At 41.4% G+C, this 24,028-nt stretch overlaps 1 protein-coding gene across 6 annotated transcripts in view; it reads right to left on the bottom strand.

The window, feature by feature from the left end:
• Positions 1-24,028, bottom strand: part of BAZ2A (bromodomain adjacent to zinc finger domain 2A) — a 64,738-nt gene that overhangs the window by 22,608 nt on the left and 18,102 nt on the right. For all 6 annotated transcript variants that reach the window (XM_042452263.1, XM_042452258.1, XM_042452262.1 and 3 more), the window contains 20 exons: positions 22,617-22,838; positions 19,548-19,730; positions 19,394-19,454; positions 19,172-19,280; positions 18,708-18,809; positions 18,192-18,402; positions 15,500-15,561; positions 13,629-13,724; positions 13,289-13,531; positions 11,485-11,739; positions 9,379-9,593; positions 7,663-7,737; positions 7,065-7,230; positions 6,642-6,701; positions 6,337-6,481; positions 4,703-5,271; positions 3,608-3,803; positions 2,892-3,047; positions 2,623-2,786; positions 1,605-1,888 (listed from right to left, as the gene is read on the bottom strand). In XM_042452263.1, the coding sequence (XP_042308197.1) occupies positions 1,605-1,888; positions 2,623-2,786; positions 2,892-3,047; positions 3,608-3,803; positions 4,703-5,271; positions 6,337-6,481; positions 6,642-6,701; positions 7,065-7,230; positions 7,663-7,737; positions 9,379-9,593; positions 11,485-11,739; positions 13,289-13,531; positions 13,629-13,724; positions 15,500-15,561; positions 18,192-18,402; positions 18,708-18,809; positions 19,172-19,280; positions 19,394-19,454; positions 19,548-19,730; positions 22,617-22,838 (3,574 nt within the window). The remainder of the gene's footprint in view (positions 1-1,604; positions 1,889-2,622; positions 2,787-2,891; positions 3,048-3,607; positions 3,804-4,702; positions 5,272-6,336; positions 6,482-6,641; positions 6,702-7,064; positions 7,231-7,662; positions 7,738-9,378; positions 9,594-11,484; positions 11,740-13,288; positions 13,532-13,628; positions 13,725-15,499; positions 15,562-18,191; positions 18,403-18,707; positions 18,810-19,171; positions 19,281-19,393; positions 19,455-19,547; positions 19,731-22,616; positions 22,839-24,028) is intronic.

Raw genomic sequence — 24,028 nt, 5'->3', positions numbered from 1 at the left:
ATGTAGACTATTCTCTCTCTCTATAGCGCAAGAACCTATCCCTACTCTTTCTGTTATTTCTACATTTGGTACCAAAGTTTCTGCTAAACTGTTAAAGAAGTTAAAACCAGCAACACAACTAGGCATTACTTCTTTAACAGAAAATTTTATACCCAAAAAAAAAAAAATAAAAAAAAAAATAAAAATAGGGATGGGACCTACACCACAAAAAATCAAGAGGAGCCTGAACGTGTTTCAGAAGTCTTTTTATTCAGAAATAAAGATATGCATAGGTTCAATGAAACAACAAGTTCAACTATGCCTTGCATGAGTACACAAAAACATGTGGAATTGTCTAGAGACCACTTCAATGCTTCTACCAAAAAGCATCCAAGGATGATTTTTTTTCTCTCTCTTTCACCAGCCTCCTTTTCTAATAATTTCCATTTTGTTAGCTAAATGTATAAATCTGTTTTTTTATTAACATGATGGAAGTAGTTGGTGAAGCTCAACTTCTCTCTTGTCTGTTTTGCAGTTCATGCATGCTCAATAAGGGATTACAAAGCCAGCTGCTCTTTACCTTGATTCTTGTAAGGAGGCACACATGGCTACAGTTGGATCTGCTAAAGCTTTATTGCATTGCATTGCATTGCATTAATTTACTGCATTGTTTACTACATAAAAAGCATAAAGATTTTGTAAAAAGAAGCTTCTTTCTCAGAGGCTTTGTTAACTGAGGTACACCTGTACCATTTAGTTTGAAAATATTTACTTCTCCTCCTTTACTGTGCTTATGGTCCAAGAGCACATGTTACATACCGTATATGCTTGACTATTAGTCGATCTCATATGTAAGTCAAGGGCAAGTTTTGGGGCCAAAATGGAGGATTCTGATATGACCCGTGGATAGGTCAAGAGAAAACCTTGGGGCATGTAATGAAGGATGAAGCAAAGGAAAACAATGCCAAAGAACTTACAAAATTCCAGCAAACATAACTAAAGTCTGGACGGATGCGAGAGTAGAGAGTCAGTGCTTCCAGGGCAGATTAAAGTCTTTGTCGTTCACCATATACATATAAAATACAGTACTTAAACTGACTCATGGATAAGTCGACTAAGGTTTTTGGGTCAACTTTTTAAGCTAAATTCCTAGACTTATACATGAGTATATACAGTAAATATTAGATCTTTGATGAATGTTGACATTTACTGGTAAATTTTAACACATAACAGGCCAAGAAATATTAAGTTGCACAGCAATCTTAAATCCCATTATTACCTGTATTTCCATCATTTCGACAACATGCACTACACCACATTTAAGTGTCATAAAGCAGATTCTTTCCAGGAAAATTTCTGACATCTACTGAAGGTTTCATGCAATCACAAGACTTCTAGTAAATGTCAACATTCATTAGATTTTCAACAACCACAGCAGTTTGCCTCATTATATCCTCTTATCTTTTGAAGTTTGGTTATGGGACCTGGAAATTTAACCAGACCTTCCATCTCTAAAAGGTTCAAAGGCAGAGTGAAAATCCTTTTTAATAAATAGGAGTACAATCCTGATTCTCAAAGTCAAAAGTAGGATCCAACCAATTCACTCAATGAAAAAATGCACTTACATTTCTGGGGTGCCCAACTCCAGGGTACTGGAGCTACTCAGCAAAGCCTTTTCTACCACCACTTCATGTGGGGGCCACAAGGGTTCTCTGAGGTATCTTCGCTCAAGGTTCTGCTCTAGGTCTGCTAGGCGAAGCACTGCTAGGTCTAAAGGGTGAGTGGCTTCACGCTGCAATGCTGGCCCTTCACGTCTGTTTTTCATGGTTATGTCTTCCAGAAGTTTCAGTTCATGTTCACAATACTGCAAGTCATTTCGAACAGAATCAGGATCTGGACTTGTCCAGCCCTGAAGGGAAAGCAGAAAGCCAAAAATGAAGTGAGCAGGGCAGGAAAGGAAGAAGATATTATTAAAGCATTGTTTTAGGAAATCCAGAAGCATTTGGGAGTCGTCTCTCCAAATACCGGATGGAACTGATCTGGGTGTGTTTATGACTTTTTCTCTGTGTCATTGCCCAAGAAAAGATTCATACAAGATGTTGATGATGTCTTGGGATGGATGTTTAAAACAAGAAGGAGTGCCGCCATATTAGAATGAAATACATTCCTTGATTGAAGCCAGCCCATCATTATGAAAAAAAACTTGAATTATTGTTAATGGTACCAGTCTACAGCGGTACTAATGTTCAATGGATTTTAAATTTCCACAGAAAGTTATCTGCTTCTAAGAACTTTGCTACCTCTAGCCAACTGGTTCCCTTGCAGTACAACGTTGCTGGAAGGGTGACAGCTAAAACAGTGATCTACTAGGAAAACACTATCCTTACATGAAAATGATAACACCACTGTAAGTTTCCCCTTTAGGCCCGACAATTGTGTTTGGATGGTCTGTGTTATCTCTCTGAATATGATAATCCTGTTTTCTAATGCCAGAAGCCCAAGAGACTTCCATTGCTATGTCAGATTTAGAGATTACTAGATATTTTCAGGATGACTTGTACAACATGAAACTCCTTCACCACACTAGCAAAGAACACACAGCTAACAAGAGGCATTCAATCTCTACAGGATCTTGGTACCTACACGGATCTGCAAGTCTGCCATGAGAACCCGCTGCTCCAGCTCTTCCACCCACCGAAGAACAGATAGGTCTATCTCAAAGGCCCGCTCAGTCATTGACCACCGGGCCAAGGCTTCCTGAGAGACAGGGTGGTTGGTACCCTCGGGATGAGTCTGGAAAATGGGGTCTAGGGGAAAAGGCAAGAAGAAGCTGTCAGAGGGGCTAGGCAAGCAGTCATATATGCCACTGGACTTACTACATCCCTTCATTGCACCAGATGGGGAGCTCTTACCATTGGCAGCTCGGGCACACACCTCCCGTAAGTAATCCTTGTGCTTGATAAGGTGCTTATGCAAAGCTTTTTCACGGATCCCTCGTGGATGCAGTACTTGTACCAAAGCTTCCAGCTCTTCTGGATCCTGTAACCACCACCAGCCGTTTTGCATCTCTGAAAGGAAAGAACCAGGAAGGGGCAGAAGCCAGCTCAGAATGCAGTGCCACTAATGAACATCACAGAGCTGCAAGATCTCAAAGTCCAAATGCAGGGGTTTGCAACAGGCCATCATTATACAGAAAGAGAAGAGAAACCACTTGAAATACAATCTCTAACACAAAAGTTGTTTTAAAAATAAATTCTAGAGCTCACACTGTCATATTGCTCTCTTTCCACCAGCATCCGAAGACATTTTTATTTAGGCAGTCGTTTGGTGGCTGATTTTTATTTGTGCTGGTCTTAACTTATGTTTTAATATTAATGTTTAATGGTTATTAACTTTTCTAAATTAACACTTTTACTTCTTCTTTTAAAATTATTTTGCCTTTTTAAATTATTGCAACCCGTCTTGAATCCCATTGTGGGAGAAAGATGGGATATAAATCCTTGAAATAAATAAAATAAAATACTGCACTTTCCCTAGCAGTTCTTCAAACCACATATCAGGATCTTAGAAAACAAGCACACAGAGTCCAAATTATACAGCAGAAAATGAAAGTGCAGTTGTCTCATACCTGGAGGTATGGGCTGTGCTGTCATCTGTGTCAGATATTTCTGTTCAATTTGCTTGAAGAGTTTAGTAGGGGGGCGCCCTCGTCGTCTTGGCTGCCCTAGAGTCTCTTGGGCCTTATTGGGAACCCTGGAGCTGAAATGGAGAGGAGTGGAGGCCAGTGATGGCAATGCTGGGCTGGCGGTGGATAGGCCATTCAGCTGTGGGGAAAGAAAATCAGAATTCATAAAGCAATGCACACATGTCATAAAGTGCTAGCTAACACCTCTAGGGGGTGGCCATCTCCAGAAGGAACTGCTTCACCCTATGTTCCAATATAGAAAAGCTTATAGTGTGCCATGAATTCCTGAAAGACATAAAGTTAATATAGTAACTGACATCTTAATTTGTCTTCATATTGCTCAAGAAATTTGGTGAGGAGGCAACAAAATTTGAAAGAGGGATCATTTAGGAGTGGAGCCTGGGACAACACTAGGACCCTCATTCCAAAGTACTTTAATAACTCAGGAAACCCTTCCTAATGTACATCTTCCTTTTCACACTTCTAACCTGTGGCTTCTGATATTGTTCTCTATGAACACTGAGGGCAATGTATATTTTTAATAGAGGAAAAGAAGAGAGCTCATTAACAGTAGACTGAGTAATAATAATTATTATTTATTTATACCCCACTCTTCAGCCAAGGCTATCAGAGATGCTTTCAGTTTGTTAATTAGACATTTCCCTGCCCTCAGGCTTATAATCTAAAAAAAAGCCACAAAAGGAGAAGGAAATGACAGTAGGGAAGAGGAAAAGTGAGTGGTAGTAGCAATCATTGCATGAGCAGATAAGTAGTTGGACTGAGAAGTAAATCTCAGCCATAAATCCCATCCCTGCCCATGCAGGTGCAATGCTGTAACAGTCAAATGGAACCAGATTGTCACAGAAAAGTGCCTACAGGATTCTCATTCCCAAGCAAAGTCAATTTTTGACTAAGAACTGAGTAAGCCCCCTCCAGTCAATTTCTTTATCCTAGTTCCCCTACTTGCCTAACCAAGGTCAAAAGTGGAGTTCACACTGCTTTCTCAGGACATGCCTCTGAATGATACTCGATACTCACCTGCCGGGCTGAGGCCTTTGATTGGTCCCTGGTAGATGGTTTGCAGAGTTGAGGGGAAGCCTTGAGAGGGGGCTGGTCAATGGAGGTAGTGTGTGGAGAGTCATTACAAGGTGCTCTGGGCAGCAGATTGAACCAGATAACCTGTGTTTCTGTGGCACTTTCATCCTCTGCAGCAGAGTCTGGCTCATCTGGGGGTACTGAGTCCGCTTTGCCAGGGCTGCTATCTGGAGTGAGTACAGAGCTGTCAAGCAGTGAGGATGCCTGCTGTGTCTGGCTGAGCCAAGACAGGAAGGCTGACTGGGTAAGGTCATGCTGAGACTGGCCCAGGGACATAGAATCCTCCAAAAACCCATTGACAGGTTCTGGCAATTTGGGATCCAGTGGCTCTGATGGCAGCAGTCCGACATCATCCCGCCACGGCCGGCTCCATGAATGAGAGGTTGTGCAGTTCATGTAATCTGTAATTGGTGGTGTGTCAGTAGTCTCCTTTTTCACTGGGGACCTCTCACACTCTTCCTCTTTCAGGACCACTTCTTTTTCCAGTGTGTTCTTGGACATCTCAGGAGGAGCTGTTTGAAGAATAACAATACTGAGAAGATCTGTGTGGATCTCCCCACTAGATGGTGCTCAAACCTATCTCAAAAATATGAACTGAAATCCCCACTAGGCTATAGAAACCCATTGGGTAACCTCAGGCAAATCACTCTCTCAGCTTCAGAGGGACACAAAGGCAAATCCTGTCTGAACAAATCTTGCCAAGAAAAACCCACGACAGGATCACCAAAAGTTGGAAATGACTTAAAGGCACACAATTAACTGATTTCACACATCTTATGTGTTTCATGGGCAAACTATATACAGTGGGACCTCTGTATCTGCGGGGAATCAATTCCAGACACAGACACCCCCACGCACACCCACAGATACAAAAATCCATGAGACCTCAAGTCCCATTGTCCCCAATGGCAGTACGGCTAAGTGCACACACTGCCATTAGGGTTAACAGGGCTGTTCCTAACAGCAGTGCAGCCATATGCATGCACCGCCACTGAGGACAATGGATAGCTTGCCATCTGCAGATGCTAAAATCCGTGGATGGCCAGTCCATGGATATTGAGGGCCCACTGTATTACACTTCTTTCTTCGGTGAAAAGTCTATCCCCCCTCCCTAACCTACTATGAACCAGACTTTTGTTTTCCAAATCAGACACTAACCCCCCCCCCCCCCCCCGCCAAAGATCCTTTCCTAAAGATTCAGAACAGAGAAGGAAGCTTAATGTTCCATACATGTAAGATGTAATTTGATTCACAGATATGTTGCGCTCTGGAATTTACTCAAATATAGCTATACTATCTCTGTTCTTTCATGCTGCCACCACCCACATAAACCAGAACACCACCAGTTCGTATTAAAAAGTGCAATGTGATTCACAAAAATCCATTTCTATTTTTATCATTCTGTATTCAAATGCCCTGTAGTTCTTTTTTGAACTTATTCCATTAGTTCTTGTCCTACATATCTACTGCTAGCTGCACAAATCCTCTTCATTATGGTCTGAAACTCTACATGGTCTTTATTCCTTTAGGTTTTATTTTAAGCACAATCATGTTTCTTCATTTCAAGTTTCATGTACCTGTTGAGGCCTCACAACCTTCTACAAAGATCCCACCTAGATGGGGCAGGATCCAATACCGGCGCCGATATCGATCCTGCCCCAGTGATGAAGCCCGTAACAACTGTGAGGCATGGAGCAACTTCTTGCGAAAGAACATCTGGCGCTGTAGGAAGAATTAGGAAAAGCTCAATACAAAAAGTTTTGGGCTCCAGAACAATGGATGCACTTGTACAAACAAAGCCCAACAAACCCACTAAGTCTAGGAAAAAACCACTGCTGCATCTGTCTGTTATCTACTCAACTTTTAATCCAAAGGAATTTACCTTGGAAATCTTTTCAATCTGCCTCTCCAGCTCAGGCACACTGGAAACAGGAATTTCATTCTAGCAAGGGAAAGAGATATGTTAAAACCAAATCCTTTATCTGCTTTTTAAATACAGATTGACTTGTTCTGGAAAGGCTTAAATACTCAAATGGAAATAAACAGAGAAAATAAGAAGAGGAGGTGAAGCAAGTTATTTGCCAGTGGAAGTAACTGTAGAACTGCTTGATTTTTTAAAAGGCCTTCATTACTTTGAAGCAATTAATTGGTTAGTCCAACAGAATTTACTGTTCCAATTATTCTGCATTTCTTGTGCTTTTGGACCAACACTGCTTTTTCCAACTCTGCCACTCTTTATCAGAATGGAGATTCAGGGACAATATATATACTCATGCTATATGACCTCGGTCAAAACATCACCTACCTCATAGTCTTTCCGGGCCTTGCATGCTCTCCTTCTTTCTTCTTCATCCAAGTTCATATCCTCATGGTCCTCAGTGATGCGTGAGCTCCTTCGCCACTGCCGTTCTTCCAAACCAGAGATTTCAGATTCAGGGCGGCCAGTCTTTTTGGCAAGGGCAATCTTTAATCTACAGTGCAAGAACAGGTTGTACGGAGTGGGAAAAGAAAATCCACTGCTGTAAAGACATAATACCTAAATGTAATAGACTTTAGTTTAGGACTTTATGGACAGGGGATCACAATCAGGGAAAAATCTGAATGACCCCATAAAAATGCTATTGTTTGGAAATTATTTCCTTAGATGTCAGGTGACTCACACCATAAAGTGAAGATAAATTATGCTATTTTTCTTTAAATTCTCTAGCAAATCAAGGTGATGGAAAATAATACAAGATCAGTTAGGATCCTGTGTTCACAGTAAGTTTCTACAACCTGTGTGAGATATGACTTAAATAATTAAATGGCAAACTTTCAAGCTCCTTCAGCTGTCTCACATCCATTGACAGAATCTGAGTGCTTTTAAACTAGCATAGACCAAAATAAATTATACTGACACATACCTGCGCAACTTTCCCTCAATGATCCATTTATTTCTCCTATGGTTGGACATGTTTTCTAGAGTCTTGTCAATTTCACTGCAGCAAAAGAAGTTAAGAAAGATAATTGTGTAGTGTGTGGCGATACATATGTAAGAGAAAGCATTTAACAAGTCTCTTGGTATCAGTATATCTGTACTGTATTTGAGAGCTGCTAATCCTCACCCAAATGTACAAAATCTAGTCTGCAACAGAATCTGGTAACAGAAGAATAATTTAGCCACCCATTTATCCAAGATACTGAGAGAAAGTTCATGTAGGGACAAGACATTTGGATGCAAATACTATGGTAATCTGTTTTTTGGGGGAAGGTGGTCTTGAGCAAAATGATCAATTTAACATTTGACATCTTCTCTACATATGAGTCAGTCATTAATCAAAATGAAGAATACAGTCAAGAAATCAGGAGACGAGTAGGATTTGTATGCATAACTATGAAGGAACTTGAGAAGATGCTGAAGTGTAAAGATATATCATTGAATTCTAAAGTTAGGATTCCTATGCCATTGTATTTCCAGTTGCTAGGTATGGTTGTGAAAGCTGGCAAATGAAGAAAGCTGATAGGAAGAAAATCAACTCATTTGAAAGGTGCAGAAGGTTCAGGTGGTGTAGGATAAGAGGTCTGTGGATACCATGGACTGCTATAAAGGCAAATAAATGAGTCCTAGAGCTAATCAAGCCTGAACTCTCCCTAGAAGCCAAGATGACTAAACTGAGACTATTTGGCCATATCTTAAGACATGATTCACTAGAAAAGGTAATGATACTTGGGAAGGGGGAAGGCAGCAGGAAAACAGGAAGACCACAGCAGAGGTGGAGGGACTCCAAGGCAGCCATGAGCCTGAGCCTGAAAGACGTAAGCACAGCTGTTGATGATAGGATGACTTGGAGGCTGTGTCATTTATAGAGTCATCATAAGTCAAAGTCAGTTTGATGGTGATTAACAACAACTGCATAAATTTTGGGTTATGTGTACCTGCAAGATAACCACAATAACATGTTGCACCAAACTTTTGCTTGGCTATCAAGGTGAATTATATGTTCCAAATTGATTTTCTAACTATTTCAAATATATAGTAATTCCAGTAGGTGCTCCTACTAGGCCACTGTTGTATCATGGTGATCTAATGTATGACAAAATCTATGGTGAACTGAGGCCATTAAACATTGAGTTAATATGGGGTGACCATTTGTGGTGGGGCAGGAGCTAAATTTCAATCCCATGGCAGCTTGACAGGGTATAGTGCCCCAAAACTGGCTATAAAGTTGGCGAAATATTCATAACGAGTAGTAACTAGAAGTTTCAATTTTCAGGTTTTGGGAGGAAATTAATGTTTGGAGGCTCCTGGGGGCCTCTAAAGTTGAAATGTATACCTCTGGTACATAATTCCACAGACACATCTTTTTACACAATTTTAGGTATGGGGGCTTTGTGAGGAATAGTGGGGGGGAGAGATCACAAACAAGGTTGCGACTCTCATGGGGTCAGTAAGCAACACTTTATCCACCACAGCCTAAGCATGTTGAACTCTACAGCTCAACTTCATGTCTTTCCCAACCCCTTCAGTACAGTAACAGCACCCTGGGACTCCCACTCTACCCAGATTCGAGCTGAGACTATGCTATACATATAACACACAGAGATACATTTCAGGAAACTGCTTGACTCATCACACTTACTTGATGATAAGAGCACTGCTGTTGAGTTCATTGACTAAAAAGGCCAGGACAGCTGCTTTCCTGTCCGGGGGTAGTGCTTGGAAGGGTTTAGTGCGCAAGCTGTCACACAGGTTATCATCAGCCCCATAGGCTATGAGGAAGCACCGAAGGATCTCAGAGACAGTGTCACGGTTCAGACTTATCTCAGAGAGTTTCTCCCCAAGAATCTTCAGTGACTGGCAGGATAAAGGGGGGAAAAACATCAAAAGCACTTAGTAATCATATACACATGAGCCCACGGTGCCTCAGAACTGAAACTTTAATCTAAAACAAGATACCTATAAAAAGCTGTTATTAACTGAAGAGGGACAGGGATGAAAGCATGCAGGTGTTGTCTGATTAAATCTCAAAATCAGTAAGAGAGCTGACAAAGATGTCTAAGTAAGCAAGAGCAGGGCTCAGTGTTCCATACAACCTCTTAGTATGGCTTACAGCTATCAGACACACATCACCTTGGGCAAAATGGGCGCATACAAAACTATGTTTAATTTGCAGGCTTTATACTTTGAATAATTAATATTTTCTTGGTACCAATTTTTGATTCTGCTGTTTTCCACACCCCTTTAAGCAGCCAAACTATATGTACTGATCTATAATAATCCCTAGTTTCTTGTTCTTTTGACCCACTGAAACAGTTTCTAACACACTGGTTAAAAAAATAGCACTGCTTAGGCACACTCTAGTGCAGGGGGAAAAGGCAGCTCTTAGGACTCTTTAGAAGCCCTTCAAAGACCCCATATCCCTTTTCATTTAAAGAAAAGGGAGGCAATTTTCACATAATTTTTTGGCTGAAAAACTGGTAAAAACTCCCAAAACCATCTAAAAATACAGCAGTTTGCTTTGTGTAACCTCACAAAAATGAAAAAAAAAGAAAAAAGAATCAGCTGAAAGCAGGTCAAAATGGCAGCCAGAAGATCTGCTGCATTACTTCAGGTGTAGTAAAATGCACTGGTGCAGGCTGCCAAGAGGGTACAGAGAGGATAACTGGCCCCCATCATATGTACAGTTGCCCACTTCTGCCCTAGTGTTTCATTCAAGTATGTAGTTTTGGTTTATGTATGTGCCAAGCCAGGGACATCAGTTAGCCCAAGGAGGTCCAATACCAGCAAAAGTGGGATTATTAATATTACTTCTACTACTACTACTACTACTAGTAATATTAATAATCCCACTTTCGCTGTCATGGGATGTTCTTGGGCTAACTCATGTCCCTGCCTTGGTATACTACTACTACCACTACTAGTAGTAGTAACATTGTTGACATTTGATGAGCAGCAATCCCAGTCCACATCTTACCTACAGAGCAAACAGAATAAAAACAACCACCAGACCTATGTGTATGCCATGATTCTACAAGAAATAAGTGCAATGTGGCATTAAATGCACATTCCTAAGGCTCTCAAATTCCATTTAAAAAATTCTAAACATTGGGATAATGCCCACTAATATCTGAGAAGCCAGATGGCTGACTAAAGAAGATTTTAGTCTGTTGGATAGGATTTAGTACTCTGTTTATTTCACTGAGTAACTACCCTCACAATAAAACCAGAAAATATAAAATAAGTTATGCAGATATATTCAATTTTCCTTGGTACAGCAAACAGTTAAAAATAATAGTAATGCAAAGTGTGCACAGTACTGATGGTAGTATTAGTACTGTCTGCTGGCCTTTCATCGGAAAGTAAAACATTTTATGCCAGCAGGCTTTCTGTACATAATGCATAGCAGGGTAGTTTTATGAAGCAGGTGGGTTTTTAGTCTGTTTTTAACTTGTGTATATTTTATGTGATTTTATATTATATTTTTTTATTGTGTATATTTTATGTGATTTTATTTATAGACATTTTAATTATTTGAATTCTACAACAATTTTAAAGGTTTTATCTGTGAACTGCCTTGGGTCCCTCCAGGGAGAAAGGTGGTATATAAATGAAATATATAAATAATTAAATAATATCTTGTTCATGTACCCTCCTACACAAACTCCATTAATATCTCTTTTTCAGCTCATATTGTTAAGACTTGCATATTAACATCATGTGACACACACATGCATCCATGCCTTACCTGACAGTAGGGTGGGAGGCCAGGGTCATACAATACAGCCTTCACCAGCTTTACCAGGAGGTCCAATACTTCACCCAAGCTGTCTCCTACATTAAAGAGGCCCTCTTGCAGGGTACTCAGGCTGGGAATTTCTTTGGCTACATCAAAACCCAGCACTTTGCCATAATTGTGCAGGAACTCCACAATAGCTAAGCAGTCAGAGAAAGCATGGCTGGGCAAAATCAATCCAGGAATGCGAGAAAACTCTGGCAGAGGCTACGGAAGAAGACACATTATCAGTACAGAAAATACGAAACTTACTTGTACTATAACATGATTTGGGCAGGGACTGCAGGAGGACAAGAAAGCAGATTATTGTCCAAATACCTATTGTGGTGAAGTGCAGGAGTTGAGACTCCAAAGTTGCTAGGAAGCATCAGACGTGCTATCCAATGCTCAACAACCTGACATGTTATGGTGTGCCTTCAAGTAATTTCTAACCTATGGTAACCCTAAGGTGAACATATAGCATGGTGTTCTTGAAAAAAAAAAATCTTCAGAGAGGGTTTGCCTTTTGCTTTACTCTGGCTGAGTGTGACTTGCCTAAGGTCACCCAGTGGGTATTCATGGCCCAATTCTTTTTTTCCTTCTATGTTTTAAATTGTAAGCCTGAGGCAGGAACTGTCACGTGAGCTATTTGTAAGCCAGCCATGGAGTATTTCTGGCTAAAGGAAAGGATATAAAGACTTTAAATAAGTAACTAATAGAACAACATTACTCTGGTATTAATGTCTCAGTAAAAGAGTCAGACTTTTGTTCTGGCACTAACATTTAGTATAATATAACTGCTCCAAACTTTGTGCCTCTCATATATCTTGGACTACACTTCCCATCTATGCAAACCAACATGGCCAATGGCCAGGGATGATGGAGGTTATAATCCAAAACATCTGCAGGGCTAGAAGAGGTTTTGTTAAAATAATTACATGGCACTGCATGTTTAGATTTCTCCTTCCATACTGTCCATGAAAGCCTTCATGGAAATGACATTTCCTATACTTGATCATTGGCTCCTTCTGGCAGGAGCTGGAGAAACTCATGACATCACACTGGTGAGCTCTTGTAGACCCTAAAGTGAAAGGTGAAAACTAAGCATTTGCATGATAATGATGATGATGATGATGATGATGATAATGTAATGGCTCTGCATTTTATGTTGTGCGGAATGGTTAGCTTTGGAAGAGGTTTAAAATTTTGAAATAGCTTTGGTTTCCATTCCTCAGCAGCAGAGCTACATCTGTTTGCACAGCTCTGTTCCTAATCCCATGACTCCTTTCCTCCCATCTCTCTACCTCTAACGGCTACCATACCATTCGCCACAACCTTTTCTTCTCCAACACTTTTGCTTTCAAAAATCCACCCCCCCCCCCAAAAAAAAACCCAACAACACTGGAATCTTGGAGCACAACAAATGAACAAGTAATATGAAATATATAACTATATCTGCATGCATATTGTACAGATAAATGTGTGGGGCAGGATTCATGCTTTTAGTTCAGCATCCAGACCCAATACTTTCATCAACTCCTGAAAAATAAAGGCTAAAATGCCTCCAGTAAAGGAAAGTCAAGAAATTCATCCACAAAAACTCTCAGTAGTACAGAGAGCACTTTGCTATTAGTCCCTCCTACCCTTAACTAGGGCCATGCTTAAGAGGTTGCATCAGATTTTCAGTGGTTGTTTTGCTTCCTAAACATTGCAGCTCCTTCACAACAGAATGAAATAGGAAGCTGCTCCCTGCAAAGGTCACTGTTGCCAAGCATACCTGGTGGTCCCCCAGACACATGTCCTCAGTGGGCTTCTTCATTTCTTCCAGGATCATTTGTTGCCGCTGTCGTTCTTCCTGCTGCCGCTGAGTAACAAGGTTCTTATCTGCTTTCCGGAGAACCTTTGCAGGGGTCACCATCTTCTTTTCCTTGGGCTTCATCTTTTCTTTTGGCTTTACCTTCTCTTTCATTTTCTCTGGCTTATTCTTCTCTGGTTTGCTCTTCTCCTTCTTTATCTGGAGCTAGGAAAAGAAGAAACTTGTCAAGTTTTCACTGGATTTATTCAGGATCTAGGTACTTTCCAGCTTTTTCAGATGGACACTCATGATAATGATCTACCTTAGGCTTCTTTTTGACTTCCTTAGTCTTGACTTCCTTAGACTTGACCTCCTTGGGCTTTGGTGCCTTGGCCTCCTGTTTTTGCTTATTTTGGACCTAGCATGAAAACCAAACATTACACTATATCAAGAACACGGGAAAGAATACTCAAAAGAGAAGACACATAGGGGGGAAATATTCCTACTCCATTTTTTACAACTCTGATCACAAAAAACTTTACTGCAGATATTTTTCAATTAAACGCATCTGTGAACCCCACTTCCTGGAAGATGAACTGAAGCACTTGGACTGGGCTCTACAGGCTAATGGTTATTCCAGCTCACACATCAGAAGGGCTGCCAGGTCCAGGAAAACCCAGAGATGTGAAGACAAGCAGCCACCCAAAGGGAAGGTATTTTTACCATACATCAAAGGAGTCACAGACAGAATAGGCAAAGTGGTGAAGAAGCACAACTTGCAAATGGTTTATAAACCGACGACAAAAATCCAGCAAATGCTTCACTCAGCCAAGGACCAGAGAGACCCTCTCACAGCTGCAGGAGTTTACCGCATACCATGCAGCTGCGGACAAGTCTACATAGGGACCACCAAACGTAGTGTGCAAACAAGAATCAAGGAACATGAGAGACACTGCAGACTGTGCCAGCCAGAAAAATCAGCAGTAGCAGAACATGCCACAAACCATCCTGGGCATAAAATACTGTTTGAAAACACTGAAATTCTGGACCATGCCAATCACTACCATGTCATGATGCACAGGGAAGCCATTGAAAGCCATAAACATTAGGATAATTTCAACCGGAAAGAAGAAACCCTTAAAGTGAACAAGATTTGGCTACCAGTCCTGAGGAATGGCAAAATAAGGACTCAGCAAATGCAAATGGGAAACTGCTCAAAAGTCAGGGGCTTTCCCAGCAGATAATGATCACCAATTAGCAGACACTAGTCCTCTTTTGTATTAGCCTCCCAGCCTGAGGCCTGCCATCAGCAACAGAACAATACACATGCAAATCACTCCTACATTCCTAGGCTCACACAGAGTGAGTGAGTGAGTGTGTGTGTGTGTGTGTGTCCCCACTTTTTTCCAGGCAAGCATTCTCTGAAGATGCCAGCCACAGATGCTGGCGAAACGTCACGAAGAAAATAGCCCGAAAAACCCACAAAAAATTATGGATGCCGGCCATGAAAGCCTTCGACTTCACAAAGGGGTACCTATTTATCTGCTTTTACATGTTTTGAAACTGCTAGGTTGGCAGAAGCTGTGACTAGTGATGGGAGCTCACTCCATTACGTGGTACTTGAGCATCAAACTGCCAACCTGCTCATCTTGTAATCAGAGTCAGTGTCAAAATATATTACTTTTGATTAAATGTTTCTGTCCCTCATAACTGCACTGAAAAGTATAGAAGAGAGTTTAGAGCATCTGGACCTCCAAATAGTTTGGACTGTAACTCAAATAATTCCTTGCCATTGGTCATGTTGACTATGGCGTCTAGGAATTGAAGTTCAACAGTCTTTCACCCCTGGCCCAGAGAAATCTGTAGTGCACAAGAACTGGGTAGTTTACTTTTTGCTCCTCTGTTCCTTGTCTCTCTCTCAGTTCTACACTGCTGTCCAGTCTTTCCTGCCTAACCACTCTCTTGCCCCCAAGTCTTCATCTTTTTAAAATATAAAAAGATATGTCAAGTTTACTTAATTATATTACAGATATAGAACTCCTTGCACAATTTGAAATGTGAGCCTTGACTTGTAGTATATGCAACTTTAGCAGTCTCTCATCCCAAGTTCCCTGCTCTAACCAAACTCATTTTATTCCAAAATTATCCCCCCCTTCCTGTCTAGCGTACAGTGCTCCATTCTACTGCATGTACCTTTTGCCTCATTTTCTTCTTGATCTTGCTCATCTTCAGCTTGTCTTCATCACTGAGCACCTCTGCAAATATAAATGAGATTAAAGGGAGAATGAAATAAACATGTGAAGGGCCATTCAGACTACCTTTTACCCAGATCAGAACCTGGATTAACCACAGGAAGTTCATATTGGCCCCAATCCTTCCACAAGCAAAACGAGGCTTTCATACCTGTTCAGGGGCAAATGCCCCTTGGCGCAGGTCTTTAGAAAGCAGAGTAAAAGCTGTATCTTTTGAGAAAAACTGGGTCTGGCAAATATGAACTTGAACTTGTCCCCGATCATGATTCAGAGGAGGAATTTAGATCAGAGGGAGGGCAGAACATGCCTCCCCTTCATCAGGGCAAAGAAGGAGGAAGAGGAGAAAGAAGGACCCGGGGGAAAGAAGGGGGCCATGAAGGGCAGACTTGTGAAGGAGGAGGAAGAAGGAGCAGGGCGAAGGGTCAAGTTCAAGGGAGGGAATTAGGTCAGAGGGAGGGCAGGGAATGGAACATGCCTTCGCTCTCGCAGGCAGCTTTCTCTCTCTCTCTCTCTCTCTCTCTTTTGCATTTTTATTTTGACAGACTATGAGAATATTTTTTCTACAGGTAGATACATATATAGATATAATGTGTCTGCTTGTGCTACATTTCCCTTTCATTAGCTTGCTCCCAGCACGGCACCTAACTTTGCAAGAGGCTTTTTTTTTCTAAATTACTTTTTATATGCGAATGCTACAATGTGAAAGTTACAAATGTTTTTCTTTCAATTTGGCAAATTGATACAGAATGCTTTTGCTACTGTATGTGTCTGTAAGGAATTCTGGGGTGGCTGAGGGAAAGCAAAGGATGCAGAGATGGCATTCTGAGGTGAGGATTTAATTATTATTATTATTGTATGTGTATGAGGCATTTTGGGGTTGCAAGGAGGGAGGATGCAGAGACAGCATTAGATTGCATTTTGGGGTGGAAAACAGAGGCAGAGGAAGATCCATAATCTGTAGTGACCCAAATACACACAACAACACACACATACCTGGAGGTTTTTAAATTTGACAAAATATGTGCACACTGCCGACAGTTTTTTTTAAAAAAAAAGGAGGGGGAGAAGCACCCATCCGGTTGCCCAATTGCTGTAGGAAACATCACCTTTAACGAAAGCAGAAGTGCATCTGATTGACAGCAAAGGAGCCTTCTTTTAAACCAGTACCTGCAAATGTGAACTCTCCGCAAAGAGTTTATTTACACCATAAATATGGTGTAAGGGAATGAGGCTGCCTAATATGCAACAGGGGATCCTCAGGCCACTAATTTTGCTCCAGGAGGATCCTAGTAGCATCTCAGATGGGCTCCAAATTTTCTACATCTAAAGCCAACTGAAGAAGCTAGACTTACTTAAGCATCCACAGCACTGTAAAAACCAGGTTGCTTGCTCCTGAAGACTGCATGTGTACACACTGGACAGAATTCTATTTACGTTCCTGTTTCTGAATCTCTTAGCTTTTTCCAATTTTAAACATGTTTCTAGCCCTCAGGAAACACAAAGGAAAGACTGGAAGAAAATGTCCGCAAGTGCTTCCAGTTCTCAGGGCCAGAGCTATGATGCTCACCCTTCCTCTCAAGGTAGCCAGTCATGTTCTCTTATCTACAAACCCTTACTGCCCCTTATCTGTTCCTCCCTTCCTGCTGCCCCACATCTCCAAGAAATGCCCAATTTTGCACAAACTCAAATATTATTTGCCAGAAAAAGCAAGCACTTTGAGATTTATGGAAAACAAGATGAATTACCGTATATACTCGGACTATAAGTCGACCTCATGTATAAGTCAAGGTCAACTTTAGAGGGCAAAAGTATGGATTTCGGTATGCCCCGTGGATAAGTCGGGGGTCAAAGTTCCAGTGGCAGTGGGGCTGCGGAAAAGCTGCAGGGCGATCACTTGCCCTGTGCAGCCTCATCGCAGCAGGACTGAGCAAACGGCCCCGCCCAGCCTCTCCAGAGCCAGGCTCCTTCCCGGGGGAAGAAGCTTGGCTCCCGAGAGCCTTCTGGGCGCGCGATCGCCAGCCCAGCCCCTCCAGAGCCAGGCTCCTTCCCGGGGGAAGAAGCTAGGCGTGTGATTGCCAGCCCAGCCCCTCCAGAGCCGGGCTCCTTCCCGGGCGAAGGAGCCTGGCTTTGGAGGGGCTTTTGGGTGCGCAATTGCCAGCCCAGCAGAGCCAGGCTCCTTCCCGGGGGAAGTAGCTTGGCTCCCGAGAAGCTTCTGGGCGCGCAATCGCCAGCCCAGCCGCTCCAGAGTTGGGCTCCTTCCTGGGGGAAGAAGCTTGGCTCCCGAGAGGCTTCTGGACGCGCGATCGCCCTTCATAGCCCTTCCCCAGCTGGTCTTTATCTTGCGGAGGCAGCCCAGCTGGGGAGAAGATCGGGTCAATTACCCATGGACCCGTATATAAGTCGATTCAGGTTTTTTGGGTCAATCTTTTGACCTAAATTTCTCGACTTATACACAAGTATATATGGTACATGCAATCTGTTGGTCTGCTTTATTTTTGAGAGCAAAATTTGAATTTTCTTGATGCACAAACTGAACAGCCCTTCCTCCAGATACTGACTATTAATTTGTGCCATGAACTACCTCTTTCTTGTGAAAGGTACTATTGTGCAGAATTATTTAGTCTAGCTGGTACCTTGAGCTTCCAGTTTCTTTAGAATCCGGGCATCTGTCTTGCTCAAAAGGTCAGACACTTTCACTTTTGGAGGTCGGCCCCGGCCACGTTTTACTTTGGGCATTTCCTTAGCCTTGGCTTTCTCAATATTTCGGGGTCGACCACGCTTGCCTGTGATGGCCTGGATACGTGAAGGAATTTCTTCAGATACCAGCTTTACCCATTGCAGACCCTGCAGAAAGAAGAGAGATTTACAGACACTGGTCCCTCCCCATGCCTACCAACTCCAAATCCCTATAGCAATCTTATCAGTTTTTCCATGTGAGACAATCTATCCTGGTGACATTTTAACTACTCTCCAGTCCCGATATAGTCAGGCCTCACCATAGATCCTGAAGGGATATTTTAAAAAGAATTGGAGGAGGCAGAAAACTGAAGGAATGCTACAAACACATACTTTATTTCTGCAGTATGTGATTACAGCAAAAGAGCAGCTACAGAGATGCAATTTACTCCAGGATTTCCACCAAAACTCACCTCAGGTGTGTCCTGTTCCTCAAAGAAATCTCCTACTGGCATTCGGGGACTGAAGCTGAAGTGTTCACGGCGGACATTCTGCACAACATTTCGGGTTAGGTACTGGCAGGGAAACAAGACATGAAAATAGGAGTCAAGCATATCCTATGCATGATCCAGCCTTTTGCTAAGGAAGAACTTTTCTCTGTGAATTGAACACAGAGCTACTATCACAATTCTGATCAGCTTTTTGACAAAGAATTAGGTCAAGAAATACAGACAGTGCTTGTCCGTATCTAATTTATTAAGCAACGCTCAATGTCAACGTTAATATGGTGTGCCTAGTTTATTAATTCTATTCTCTTACTGTCTGACAGAAAGATTTCAAAGCGGGCAAAGCAAACCTGATTTCTAAGCCAATGTTCCACAGAGAACACATGCCACAACTGATAACCCTTGATCCCTCTCTGGGAAGCAGATTTTACCTTTATCACCTCTGGAAACTGCTTCATCCTCTTGCCACAAGGAGCATAGTACCAGGTCTCCCCTTGCCAGCGGCTGCTGCCCTTTTTGATGCGCACCTCCCTTCGCCACCTGAACATGAACATGGCCAATTAAGACTAGATATTTACATTCCCACTCCACACTGTGGCTGGATCAGTACTGTTATAATGCAGCAATGTTGCCAATCAAATAATACTACCTACCCATGCTTTAAAGGGTAGAAAACCTCTTCCACTGTGGCTATCCGCCTTCTTGGAACATCACCTAATCAGAACAAACAACCATTGACAATACTTTCAAATGATCTTTAAATGCAGCCAAGACAACTAAGAAGTCTCAGTAAAAGAACCTACTTACTCTTAGCTGATGTCTCTTTGTTATTTTTGTCTGTCATGGATGTAGGGTCTTCTCGGCAGCTACTCTTAGCTATTTCTTCCAAGGAGGCATCTACAGCTTCTGGTTCAACAGATACTTGTGAATCTAGAAATTCTGCACCCTCTCGCCCCACTTCACTTACACTTGCCAGCTCCAAGCTGCTGTCTGTTAACAAAGAAAGGAGAGACTGTTATGTGGAACTTGTGAAAGAAAATGACTATTCCCACATTTAATGGAGTAAGACAGGGTTGCATTCTAGCACCTACTCTTTTCAACTTTTATATTAATTCTATGATCTTGACCCTGTCAGAAATATCAGCACATGCCCCGACTCTCTCAAATAAGCCTTTATCGATTCTTGTTTACGCAGACGATGTTGTTCTAATGTCCATCACAAAAGTAGGATTGAATAGACTTCTGAGAACTTTAGCAACTTACTGCACAAATGATGCTCTAAAAATTAATTATAATAAGACCAAAGTACAGTGGTACCCCGGGTTACGAAATTAATTCGTTCCGCGGTTAATTTCGTAACCCGAAATACCTTCGTAAGCCGAATTCCCATAGGCGCTAATGGAAAAATAGCTCTCTGCTGCCCTCCGGTGGCGGAAAATAGCGCCGCGGTTTTTTCGTAACCCGAAGAAACCTTCGTAAGCCGAAGCAATAAATCCCTATGGGATTTTTTCGTATCCCGAAAAATTCGTAACCCGGCGCATTCGTATCCCGGGGTACCACTGTAATGGTCTTCTCGAGGAGCCGCCTCCGATATAAGTGGACCCTAGATGATCATCCCATAGAACAGGTGTCCACTTATAAATATCTGGGAATCACATTTCATGACAAGGGATCTACCAAATTACATCAGAAAAATGCTGTAATGAATACACAAAGAAGTATTAAAGCTTTATGTTCTTTCTATTATAATAAGGGAGGCCAATATATTCCAGCAGCTCTCCAAGTCTTTGTTATTAAGATATTAGCACAATTATTATACGGTTCTGAGATTTGTACTTTCAGTAGCTTTACAACCTTTGAGGTAGTTCAAACCAAATTTTTAAGGGCAATTTTAGGTGTCCCAAATTGTGTTTCAAATTCTATTCTCCGTCTAGAAACAGGGATGCTATCTATTGAGGCGCGTGTATGGATACGCAAATTAAATTTATGGCTCAAAATGTTTTTTGTTCGGATCGGTTTAGTGCCATTAATTCTAACAGACCCCTTTTTGTCTCCCTGGAAGGAGACACTGACCTTGAAACTCTTATCTCTTGGACTCTCACTATCTGAAATAACTGTACTAGGTTATGATAAAGCAAAATCTGTGATTTCTCAACGCATCAAGGATATTGATTTCCAGACTCATATAAGCCAACTAACTTTACATCCTGTTAGGGAATCCAGTAGACCTGGCAAATGTGCGAAATATTTTGAGAATTTGAATGTCCCGAAATTTAGAAGAGCTTTCATGTCAGCAAGATTTAACATCTTACCCTCAGCAGTCCTGGAGGGCAGATTTAAAAAGATCCCTTAAGAACACAGATACTGTCCTTGTGGCTCGGAGGAAATCGAAAATATTAATCATGTACTCTTTGGCTGTTCTTTGTATACAGAAATACGTGCTTTATATATAACACCAATTGTGCTGCAGTTTCCAGGCAGATAAATTTTCTACTTGCAGATCAGAAGGAAGGTATAACGCAAGCAGTTGCACAATTCTTTGCGGCTGCCATTGCAAATCGTAAACAGTTTGTTAAACAGATGTAATATGTTATAATATAATCTCAAAATCTGTACAGAGGGCTTGATTTAACGGTAAAATTTGTAAATTAGTAATCAATTGCATCTGATTAATGGCACTTTGTAGTTTAACTCTTGCTTGGATAGGGGATATGTTTGTGAATTTTGAACCAATATGTCATGAATGTGGTCCTCTTTTACATAATATGATAGAGTTGTTTGCAAGGTGATGGCAGCCTACTCATTGTTGTGTGTTTGCCTGATCATGCTGTCCTATCATTGCTTTTTATCTCTACTTTTTATAGACTGTAATTTGTTTATATTCTCTAATCTGTTGTGTTTTGAACTGGAATTTTGTAATTGTGCTGGCCAAATGGCCGTAATAAAGTTATTATTATTAGAAAATGACTTGTACACAGTCTAAGAAACAGAAGGCAGACCAGAAAATTTAGAGATCCACCATGCTTATTTATTTATTCATTCTGCAACACACTTAGAACACTCAAATTAAACCTATCCCTACTGTGTCCTAAATGGAATCTGTTCTGGGATGAAGGCTGTAACTGAGAAAGAATAGATAGTCAGGAATTGGTTCAGCATATATGTTGGGGAAAGGAAGGGGAGAATGTTCTCCTTCAGAATATAAAGAAGCTTGAGGTACAAAAACAAGCTTTTTTTTTTAAAAAAGAAGGATGCAGAATACCAGGACCAATCATCTCTCTGGCCAGCACAACAAGCTTATGTTTTAAGATACCAGCCATAGATTCCCAATGTAAAAAGAAGAACAGAATACAGTGCACCTGCATTATAGGCGGGCGTGCTTTACGCGGACTTGAGCATACACACTCAAGCTGTGGGGAGTGCGCGCAGCGCAAGGGGCGGCACATCCCATTCCAATGAATGGGGCGTGCGCCCATGGCGTCCCGCGTGCTCCTGCGCTGCCATGCACGAATGGGGCTCCAGCATAGGCAGAATTCGCCTTATGCCGGGGGGGGGGGGGGTCCAGAATGGATCCCCTGCATAAGGCAAGAGCCCACTGTATTTCAAATAAGTATGTCTAGTAGGCTAGCCTTTGATCTTTCATGCCTTATCCTAAGGATTCCCTAACAGTTGAACAGAACTCCACAAGAAGAATGCTGGTAGATGGGAGCTTTTCTTCTCCTCTTCCTCTTCAAACAAGCTAACTACCAAAGACTAGTATAACTAAAGGTATATTAATGCCTGAAGGAATCAGCCACTTTTTTACACTTCAAGTACAATAGTGGAGGAAAGACTCTTATAGAGTAATACCTCTTAAAATCAGTAGTCTTTTCTCACCTTGCAAAACAGATTCTCCAAGAACAGGTGGCAAATTGGCACTTCCAAAAAGTGAGGTGTCAGGCTGAGTGTCATCCGTCAAAAGGCTGAAGGAGCCAGAGTGGTTGAGAGAAGGACTACCAGGACAATCTAGGGCAGAGATATCAGGAGCATCCTCCAGAGGGGATTTGCCGCTCACCAGCTCTGAAGTATCCATCTCATAGAGATCTCCTGTCCCCGGGTCTGCAAATCATGAATTTGAGATGCAGGAATTACACATTCTTTAACACAGTGGTCTTACTTATAATTTTAAATAGAGTCACATCACTATTTATAATTGTAGAGTACTTTTAATATGCATAGTCTTCAATTCATCCTTGTTATAATTTTGTAAACTAGGCGAGTACTAATCACCTATCATAAATGGGATACTGAAAAGGACAGAAAGCAGGCGTGGTTTACGGCAGCCTGCCAAGTTCATGGCAGAGACAAGATCTGAACCAGGAACTTCCTGGCTCATGTCATTTTGACTCACATGCTGAAAAAATCATATGCATGCATGTGAATATACAAAATTGACATAGCAGTTAGATTTCTCCAATTTCTGAGGGAATTTTAAGAAACAAGGAAAAACAGGATTACAACTGATCCATTTTCCCATTAAAAGATTGTAGAAACAGGAACAAGAAATGATTTCCTTTTCAGCATTTATAGATATTAATATTTTTGTTAGAAAAAATAATGGGGTCTCTAGGCCTCATTTTCTTCTCCAGAGTCATTATTCAGAATAGAGTTCGATAAATGAGAAATATTAAAAATTATAAAACCATTCTGAATGTAATTATCCCCAACGGAGTTGTTAAATAAGCAAACACATCCACAGAAAGGGGATACATACATACATATAAACTGTTAGTCATTTCTTTTATATTAAATAATATGATTATTACTGAACTTTATTAAGGATAAATATAGGAAAGAATGTAGTCACAATTACAACTTTAAGCACATAATGCAACATGATACTGGAAACAGGCAAGGTGATAAATTATTACATTTGCTGTATTTACCAATCAGTTACAAAAGTATTTAAGGTAATATGTTTCCAGCAAATAGCTATCTGATCCAAACTATTGAAAATAATAAACCTGTAAGGATGGAGAAATATCAGTTATTTACATGTCAAAAAAGATAAACATGTCAGAAAAGATAAACAATTAAGAAAGTCACTATTAGGAAACTATTGGAATATGTACAGTCTGCCCTTTCTTTACGCGGGGGATCCATTCCAGACTCCCCTGCGTAAAGGGAATTCCACCTATGCTTGAACCCCATTTAAATGATTGGGGCTCGTGCATGCGGTGGCACAGCAGTGCACGCGCACCATGGGCACACACCCCATTATTCCCTATGGGATGCACCGCCCCTTCTCC

The sequence above is a fragment of the Sceloporus undulatus genome, chromosome 2 (genome assembly GCF_019175285.1).
Source record: "Sceloporus undulatus isolate JIND9_A2432 ecotype Alabama chromosome 2, SceUnd_v1.1, whole genome shotgun sequence".
Lineage (NCBI taxonomy): Eukaryota > Metazoa > Chordata > Lepidosauria > Squamata > Phrynosomatidae > Sceloporus > Sceloporus undulatus.
This window is presented reverse-complemented; position numbering and strand designations above follow the sequence as displayed.